Source organism: Haliaeetus albicilla, chromosome 12 (assembly GCF_947461875.1).
Source record: "Haliaeetus albicilla chromosome 12, bHalAlb1.1, whole genome shotgun sequence".
NCBI lineage: Eukaryota > Metazoa > Chordata > Aves > Accipitriformes > Accipitridae > Haliaeetus > Haliaeetus albicilla.
In genome coordinates, this window is record NC_091494.1 from 14,227,865 (window position 1) to 14,237,815 (window position 9,951).

A 9,951-nucleotide genomic window follows, 5' to 3' on the forward strand; every position below is an offset into this window, starting at 1 on the left:
AAATGTGGCACAGAAGTCCCAGCTGTTAGTAGCTTTATTTTGCTATAAGACTTGGCCCTATTGGATATAACCCAAGAAAAAAAACAAGACCAGGAAATGTCTTTAGTTCAGCTTTAGCTTCTTCTGAGAAATTTCTGCAATATGTAATCCCTCAGTTGCCTCCAAAGGACACTGGTCTCAGGACAGTCCTGAAGAACCTGCATTCTCAGGTTTCACTGTAGCTAACTTCTTAGTTAGCAACGGTAGTATAACATAGTTAGCCTTTTGTCAAGTGAGTTCTTTTAGGTAAAACTAGGATCCACAAAAATGATCAGTCTTTTGAACATAAAACTCGGAGAAACATTTTCAATGAAACAGTAAGAGCTGGCAATGTCAGCTATGATGGCACACACTGTCAATCAGCATGGACTATCAGCTAAGAATGATTTATAATGACATAGGAAAAATTCCATCTTCCCTCACAAAAATCTAGAATGAAGTGCCAGATCATTTCCTGCAGGAAACAGAACTAATTTCTTGGTTTCATTGTAAAGAAGACCAGGTATAAAAGACATTTGGAGCTTGTTCCCTTCATTAGAATCGAGAAGTTGCACTGCACAACAAAAATCCAATGGGAAAACAGTTCTCAACTTCAAGAGTTGAAGATCCAGGCTGTATTTTAGTTCTACTTATAGGATGCATGCATTTTATTACTAGCTGGTTTTGACAAAAAAATTACCATACCACAACCTTATTTTGCAAGAATTTAAAATAAAATTCTGCCAGGCCATTTAACTCACCCATGACATTGAACTAAAATTAAGAGGTAAGTTATTTCCTCATGGAATGTCTGGCATTCCTTTATATATTTCTATAAGCAGTTACAGACCAGTTCTGTAAATATGAACAATAAAATAGGCATTGATGTCTCTGCTGTGACTGACTGTATGTAATCTCCATTTGACTGAATTAATTTTAAGTACTAAAACTAATCTTCAACTGATTTGTGTGGTGTAACACAGTGAATTACTGTGTACTTAAAGTTACCAGGAAAAGGACAAGTGAAATCTGAGAAAGGCAAAGGGTGCTACCCCTGAGATGGGTACTGAACTCATCACGTTGCTCTCAAACGTTATGCTGGCTGCCTCAATGTCTAATTTTCCACTGTACTCATGCACTTGAACAGATATAGTGAATTTTTGTTTTGTTCAGCTTCCCCCCTTTACAAATACGTTACGGAAGACAGGCTGTGAATTCTTATCTTCCAGTATTTGTGGACTCCAACTTTAACACTGTTGCATTGATAACTGAACAGTGAAACTGTAAGTTGAAAGCTTAAACAATATGTGATTTTTAAAATGCAAGCTGGTAATTTCTGCATGTAACAGAACACGGTTTTTACAGGCAGAGATTGAGAGAGAGCCCTTAAGAAAATGAACTACAGTATGACTTTACAAAGTGTATATAAACGTATTTGTAAACACCTATTTATAATGCCTTTTAAAAGTCTGCTGTGTTGTATAGTTGAGTAGGCAGTAGATGGAGCTACAGCAACCGCGTAACGTATTTGCAAGAAAAGCTGTATAGTATTCTGTGGTAACATTTAAATTGCAAACTAAGAAAATAATCCTAATAAATTGCTCATTCTCACTGATGTCATGGAACACTCTCATTTACATACAATATGATTAAAAGCAAAGCATTTATACAACAGAAAAGCAAATGTATTAAATAATATTGTAACACATTACTCAGGAAAATTTAGAGGATAGGTTACACACACCCACTTTAAAATATTTTTTAATTGCCTCCTGCACTAAAGGTAACAGATAGGGCAAATGCTGAAATTTAATTGATCTACTTCCTGATGTACTATTACATTGTCATCCAATTCCCACCCAACGTTTTATAGAACTATTATGTCTGGATCAGTAAAGTGCCAAAATAATCATGTTAACACAGTATTATCATACAGCAATGATTCCTCTACACTAAAACATGACAATTTTTTCTGCAAGTCAAAGCTGCAGTATAAGAATGGTATTTTAAAAGGCTAGCTATTGATTTTAATTTTCCTTAGCACTTTCAAAGACAGATACGTTCCTCCTGTTGGGATAATTTAGGCTGTGGCTCTGAACAGTCTGCTAGAAAAGCCTGATGACTGGGGAGTGGCAGAGGAATTAGCCCCAGATTAAGATTAGTTTTATATGGTCAGAAGTCCGAATTTTTGATGACCTGATATGTCATTACATCTAGCCATAAAATGGCATGTAAAGAAGGTATATATGCTGGCTTAACATAACAGGCCCTTCAGCCACTCAGAATATTCAGTTAAGCAAGCTAGTAGTCTCCTACAGTTGTCTAAAAAATCAGTTGCACAACACCAAAAAAATTTCCAAATTCAGTTAATAACTGTAGGAAAAATTTGTGATGAAAATGAAGCCCATAAGTGAGATTAAGAGCACCGTGAAATAAAATTAATTTATGTGAAATATTTATGAAGAAAAAAATTAAGAAGATTTTAGAAATGCTGCTTTTAATATAGAATACAATTGAATTGGGGGGGGGGGGCGGTATTTCAATCAAAATGTCAGTTTTGGCATATGTAGAGCCTGTCAAAAGATACAGAAACAAGAGACAACCAGAAAGTATGGAAAAATGATTCAAACCAACTCATTCTTCTGACAAAATATTAAAATACTTGGATTAGAAAAAACCTCAAAGTTGTAAAAAGGATATTTTTCATAAACATAACCAAAGCCAATTAAATTTTTAATTCTGTAAAAAATATTTCAACCAACTCTAGACCTCAGGAATAAAACCTATGTTTCCAGAAAGAGAATGTGTTAAAAGAGAAAGATTTGTGCAGGGAGAAAGGAGGGACCAAAAATAGTAGAGATTAACATACTATCTCAGCATCTAATGAGATTACATATTTATTGGTTTTAAATGCTTTGAAATTGACAGTTGAAAGCAGGGTTCCTCAGAATGTCAGTCAGTATATAGGTGTTTGGACCCTCCTGATAAGTAAGGTGTATACAAGGCTCTAGAGAAAAGAGGAGAACAAAGACTGAATAACAAGATGGAGAGTTGAGTGAAGTGGACAAATGTCTGCAGACAAGTGAGAAACAGTATGGGTCAATAGTAAAGAAACTACCTAAATTGGCAGTTAAGTAGATAAATGAATGTATAAAATATGAGTCATACAGAAAGAAAAGTGAGTAAAACAAAAATCAAGTTGCATGAGGATGAATTTGAGTTCTCTTTCTTCTCATTCCTGTATTCCTAAAACATTACATGAAATTAAAGATACTGGAGACAAATGTTTTCTTCCCCTTGTTGACTGCTGGCCTTGATCTGCAATGTGCCTTGCAAAATTAACTTTTGCTCTGTTCCCTAGAGCTAGGCTGGCAACCTTTTCTCTCAGCTGGATACTTTTTCCTTGCTTTTGCAATCAGTATGTCATCTCAGATGTTATTAATTGCTCTAGACTATCCAAATACAGCAAAGATACAACAAAACCAATTGATAAGAATTCCCTGTTACTTACAACATGAAGTCCTGTTCCCAGCTAGGTTCACTTCCCCTTCTGTCTGTTGTAGTGCTTTTTAAATTTTGGACTTTTAAAACAACATAGGTTTTGAATGCATCTGAAAAAGAAATAACCAGCACATTAAAACTCACTTTATTTCTTCCTAGAAGCTGGAAACAGTCAGCCCCATGGTAGTAGGGGTTTAACTCTTACTCCATGCAAAACATTCAGAGGTGTGGTTCAAATACATGGATTTGAACAAGGAAATTCTTATTAATTCTAATGAGATTATGACAGGAAAATCTCTGCCCATCACAGGTGGGAGAGAACATAATCCTAAACATGAGTAATTATTTTAAGGATCAGCTTCCAGGCATGGCTTCTCAGGTTATTTATCAATCTCCCTGAAAGATCTTTCATGAAACCAGTATGCACTCCCTTTCTGCAAATTAGGATTTTTTTTCCCTTTCAGTTGGTATGATAATATTGGTGACTGGCTAATGGGCTTTTATGTCCAATTAAGGCAAGGCCACAGACTTGTAACATAATTCAGTCTTGTCTTTGTGTGTGAATCTAGTTCTATTTATAGATACAGCAGCAAAATTTGTTCAGATGCAGTCCCAAATGAACTCAAACATTTTTGTAAATGTCTTTGTAAATGCACAGTATGAGTATTCATAAAATTGGACCTAATCAGCAAAATGAATAAAATAAAAGAAAAAAAAATTAAAGCTCTTGAAAATATCACTGACAGAAAACAGCAAAAGAACTAAGGAAAAGCTCTACCCTTTAGGGCCTCACACGGGAATCTAAGGCAGCAAAGGGCATATTATATCATCGCAAGGAATGTGGCTGTTCAGAAAAGCTTCTCCACTTGCATGCTTCCCACATCCTTCACTAGCCTCCAGCATCCTACGTAAGGATCAGCATTGACATATGGTTAAAAAAAGACTTTTTTTTAAAAAATAGAACTACTGCCAAAACATACACATGAGACGTAGCCAAGAACAGAAGTCATTTTTGAGCTGTCTGTATTACCACAGGTCAATCAACCAGTCTGAGTTGGAGGGAAGCTGTCACTGTCTACAATACACTGTTGAATAGGTTGTATCAAATTACATTACATTGCAGTTAACAAAAAGTGTGAAGGAGAAGTTAGCTCTGTACATCCTGTATGGAGATCTTATCGATTAGGACTGATAAAAATGTTTGACAAAAGGACTAAAGGATGTTACGTAATGGGAACTATTTTTTTCAATAAACAAAATCAACAACGATCAATGTTATCCTTTTATTTTCTATAATTTGGATGTCTTTGTTCTTACACTTGACAAAGTCAATATAGACTTAGAAGTCTGGTGATGTATTTGTGAGAAATGGTGTCAACAATGCATGATTCACATACCATCCTATTGCTTATTCTGTGTAACTGAGGCAAACAAAACACAAAATTTGCAAAATATTTTGTAGTTGCAAAATTTGTTTGTCGTTTGGAAGCTTGCAACTCAAGGTTTAAGAAATTTTCAAAAGAACTCTCCATTAAATCACTTGGCTGAAAAATAGCAACCTACAATATTTAACTCCAGCCATTTTGAACACTCACATCTATATGTTTAAATCAAAAATACAACAACCAACCTCCCCGCAAATTAATACTTACCTCCTTTAAATGAAGTCATAACTGACAAGATAGAGACTTTTTAAGACACATTTTTAGTGGTAGTCTGTTTCATTGTTCTATTATCTTCATATTCAACTCTGTAATTTCTTTCCCATTTGAAAATTTCATGTTCCTATGTATCATGCCAGGTGATCAGATTTGATCTACCTTTCCCCACTCCTTTTCTAGCACAAAACCCAAAGAAATTTCAGACTGCCCACATTATCATTGTCTTGCCTGGAATCTTGTCATCTGTCTTTTAAAATAGCTATTTCTCCAGTAGTTCCTTGACCTCTTTGGCTCTTCTCTGGTTCTAAATGTTACCCTTCAGCACTTTACCACTAACCACCTTCTTCAGATTTCATGAGTTATGTCAAGTAAGAAAATGTAGAAACTATCTTCTAAAAAACTGCAAATATGTAACCTCCTTGAAGAATAACAGTGTCAAGACTGAACATTATTAATATACCATGGCAGTGGAAAGGAGCTGTAAATTTTGCTGAATGATAAGAAGCTTTGTTTTCATAAAGCCATTATTGCAGCTCCCAACCCTTTGGCTGTCAAAAGTGGAGGCACCTAGTGCAACTTCTTGTGAAAAGAAAAAGGGCAGGCTATCCCCTCAGTCTTATCTTCAGCTTTCAACCCAAAACAGAGCACAGCAGCTTCATGGCAGCTTATACAAAGTAGTAAATTAACCACAGGAGAATCCCAGTGTTTTGAGAAAAATGCAGGTATCTCAATAGTGCTCTCAGTCACCACCTACATAATTTTTCTGCCCCAGAAAACACAGCCAATTATCAGAGAATACACCATTCAAACTTTATTGCCAATACTTATGGCATTAACAAGCCTTCAACAGCATTCAAAGGAAAATTAAAATTGCCTAACTTTTATCAAATAATTGTTTGATAATCATCTTCTTTAAATTATCATGTCTTTTGAGTACCAACAAAATACAAGATTTGCTGAACCCTGCAGAACATTTTTCTGATTGCATTAGGATTTCAGCGAAAGAAAGATGATTCTTCAGTCTATACTTCATATACATACTTCACAGCCTACTGTGAAGAATGACTGCTTCACAGAGAGTTAGAAGAATCATGTTCCCAGAAAGCAGTTTAACCTGTGCTAGCTCAAGTTACCTTTCTTTAATCCAGAGAAGTTCAAACGATTTGCAGAGGTTGCTTAAATGTATTAGCCAAACATCTACTGGCAAATTTTGCCGCATTGATTAGGTTCTATACCTGCTTCTCCTGAGAACTAGCAATTAGAAAGATCTTGAAGGCCTTACATTTATAGTCTACCTATGTGTGAGAAATCTCTGGCTGAGTTTGGACTTTTCCACTCTGGCTAAATCTTGGTCCTGGAGGAAGACTTACAGAGTCCTGGCAGCTTGATTTTGCTCATGTTTATTGCCTAGGACCTATACCTGATGTCTATGACCACCCATGAGTATCTCGCATCTGTATTTCCTCAGTGGGAAAATTCAGACACCATTTCCTCCCTGCCCTGGTGAAGCTAAAATACTGCACTCCCTTTATATAAAAAAATAGTTTCTCTTAACTGATGACCCATTTAAGTCATCAAATTATGTAAAAATTCTTTTTAGTGGAAATATCCTTTAAATACCACTAGTTTGAGAGACAGTAATGATTAATAACTGAAAATTACAGATTGTCCACGGCCACAATCTTGTTGTTAAACTGCTCTTTAAAATATATGTATATTTTTAAATTCTTTCCTCATTTGTTTTGTACTGAACTGTTGATGAAATGCATGCAAGTAGTCCCAGGCTTAAACGATTCTTTAGTGTGATACTCACATGCATGGCCAAGAAATAAAAATGTAAAGCAGAAATTAAAAGGGAAATCAGACTTACCAGCTGCTTTATCCAGCCTTCCTTTTTTCACTATTAAAAAGAAAAGATTATATTCAGATAATACCTTAACAATACTTGCCAATAAATTGTATGAAAAAAAATAATCTAAGGGATTTTTGTAGTATAAAGAACCTCAATCAAAAATGAAAACAAGTACTCTTAAAAAAATGTAAGCACCATTGTGGTAAGACAATATGATTACTCAGAATTCTTGGGGAAAGAAAACATATGGAAAATCTTTGCAGCTTATAGAGACTTAGTAAATACATGGATACAACACAAAGGGCAGAATGGAGACCAGGTGACCAGGAAGGGTAGTATACTATCCATCACCTCATAATGCTAGTTCAAAATTCTTCTCAATAATAGTCACAGAAGGCTCACAGACTTCAAATAATCTAAAGCAGCTTCTATCATCTCACAAAGAGTCCTTTATTACATTGTATATACTCTACCTATTAGAAAAGACATACTGCAGTAAACATCTTACCAATTAAAAACTGAACATTTCAAATCCTGACTTTGTTCAACAGCATTAAGTTCCACACTACGGTATCACTTCCATTAATGAAAAATGCCCTGAAGCTAATAAGATTGTGATTCAGATAGTCATCATAACTCTGAAAATCTAACCTGGTCATCATTTTGTATCAAGTGTCTGACTAAAGATCATTGAATTTAGACTTTTAAACAATATAATTAAATATTCTTTAGATTTTCCTGCCATATCAAGGCATGTAAGACAGTTCAGTTTGAATGAAACATCACTGCAGTCCTGCAAAAATTAAACGTGCTCTAAGAATATACTTATGTATGTCATGTATTTCACTACTGTACTTAGAACCTAGTAATTGCCAATAAAACAAAATGTTGAGTCCACAACTTTACAGTGCAAATGTTCCCAAAAGCTTACCATTGTTTTCCGATTCCCTTCCCATTTGCCTAACTTCACCTACCTTCCTTCTCCTTATTCTTGCTTTCATCTATCCCTAAACATCCCTAAGTATTCTATGGAATTGCATCATATTTGCAGAATGTCTATCTGACAGCCTGAATAATTCCGTCATGTCTCCCACTGAGAAATCTTTCACTTTCAACCCAAACGGGGAGAGGCCAAACTGTCACTGAGCCACAAGCAGGGTTCAAACACTGCAGCAGTTTAACTGCACTGCAACAGTGTAGAATTTACACACTGCACTTGACTTCCCTTGAAGGAAGAACTGCAAGAAATATTCCCATTGACTTAAATGAGCAATCCACATCTGCTAGCCACCTCCTAAATATTTGTCACATTAGTGGAGGAGCTTGCGTGATAAGAAAACCTACCTTTTACAGAGAGAAGTTCCATTCCAGTAGAAAAATATTTTAAAGAACATAAATTGAAATTAAGTTTTCTTTACAAATGGGAAAAAATTAGCTTGACTTGAAGACTAAATTACTCTTTTCCTCCTGCTTCCTCACTGCAAGTATGTTTCACTTTTCCTGTATGCTCCTCCCATGTTTCACGTGGAGGAAAGCCAGCCAATTGATGGAGCAGTGAAAGACCAATGACAAATTCTTTCTCTCTCTATACACATTCTGAGATGGAAGAGGAAAGGAGAAATATTACAACTGTTTCCTCACCCTCATTTCCTCAAATTCTATCTGCTGTATGCAGCTGTCTCTAGTCTAAACACATTTCTGAATGCCATCCTTGCCAGCAATAACAAACTCAGTGCAACTATTTTATGAAGAATGTACTTTGGGAGTTCTTAAACTTTATCACTTGCAAAGCATCTGAAGTGGAATACAGAAGGTTTAATTTTAAATATTTTTTTTTTAAACACAGATTCACAACAGTCAGAACTCTTACTATATTAGCTATAGCTAAGCATAAGTAGGCTTAATTTTCTAAAATAAAGTGTGAGTGCATATTGCACAAAAAGACAAACTGGATTTTAACATACTTCATGAATTTCTAATTCTATTGCAGCACTTTGTTGGATAGTAAATAATCTCATGCAATATTAAAATATTTTACAACAATACTCAAAACACTGAGATAATTATAAAAACTGGTGTTTACGACTACTTGTTTAGAATAATATTGGGGTTTATTTTTTGGGTTTTTAATTATGATTAATAGTATATATATTTCCACAGACATGTAATATTTTACTTTTTCAATTCTTCAGTCTCCATCATACTATAATTGTAGCCTTTGGTTTCAGGTCTTAAATTCAGGTAGGGGAGTGTCTTTGGAGCAGAGGGGAGCGCGTATGTCTTCTGAGTTCAGGAGTGGCTGTCTGCAGTTCCAAGAAACTAAGTTTGGATGATGGCCGCACCTCAAAGGACAGCTGAGAGCTGAGATTGTTTAGCCTGGATAAGAGAAAGTTTGGGGACATCGGGTGGGTTTATCAATGTTTATAAATACCTCATGGGAGGGTGTAAACAAGACTGAGTCTTCTCATTGTTGCCTAATAACAGGAGAAGAGGCAATGGGTACAAATTGAAACTCAAAGTTTCATCTAAACATAAGAAAACTCGTTTTTAGTGTGAGGGTAGTTTAACACTGAAACAGGTTGTCCAGAGAGGATGTGTAATCATTGTCCTTGGAGATAGTCAAAACCTGACTGGACACAATCTGGGGCAACCTGCTCTTGCTGACCCTGTTTTTAAGCTGGAATGTTAGACTAGATGATCTTGAGAGGTTCCTTCCTTCTGATCCTGTGCTAGCCCGCAAGATCAAAAATACATTGTGTCACATTGAAGAAAATTTGGTGCAGGATTTCATGAAAGTCTACAGTCATTCTGTATAATGTGTAGTCTTGATTCCCCACCGCCATAGAAGTGCATAGTACTTATGTTATTTTAGGATCATGCTACTATGTCATAACATGAAGCTGTTAACATTACTTTTTG

At 35.5% G+C, this 9,951-nt stretch overlaps 1 protein-coding gene across 1 annotated transcript in view; it reads right to left on the reverse strand.

Moving 5' to 3' along the window:
- The window catches only part of LOC138688030 (protein unc-13 homolog A-like), a 29,816-nt gene extending 20,848 nt beyond the window's left edge, over positions 1 to 8,968 (reverse strand). The window contains exons 1-3 of the mRNA XM_069798212.1: positions 8,377 to 8,968; positions 7,051 to 7,080; positions 3,530 to 3,629 (exon numbers count right to left, since the gene is read on the reverse strand). Of these exons, the coding sequence (XP_069654313.1) occupies positions 3,530 to 3,629; positions 7,051 to 7,080; positions 8,377 to 8,398 (152 nt within the window). The 5' untranslated portion in view covers positions 8,399 to 8,968. The remainder of the gene's footprint in view (positions 1 to 3,529; positions 3,630 to 7,050; positions 7,081 to 8,376) is intronic.
- Between the last annotated feature and the right edge of the window lie 983 nt (positions 8,969 to 9,951).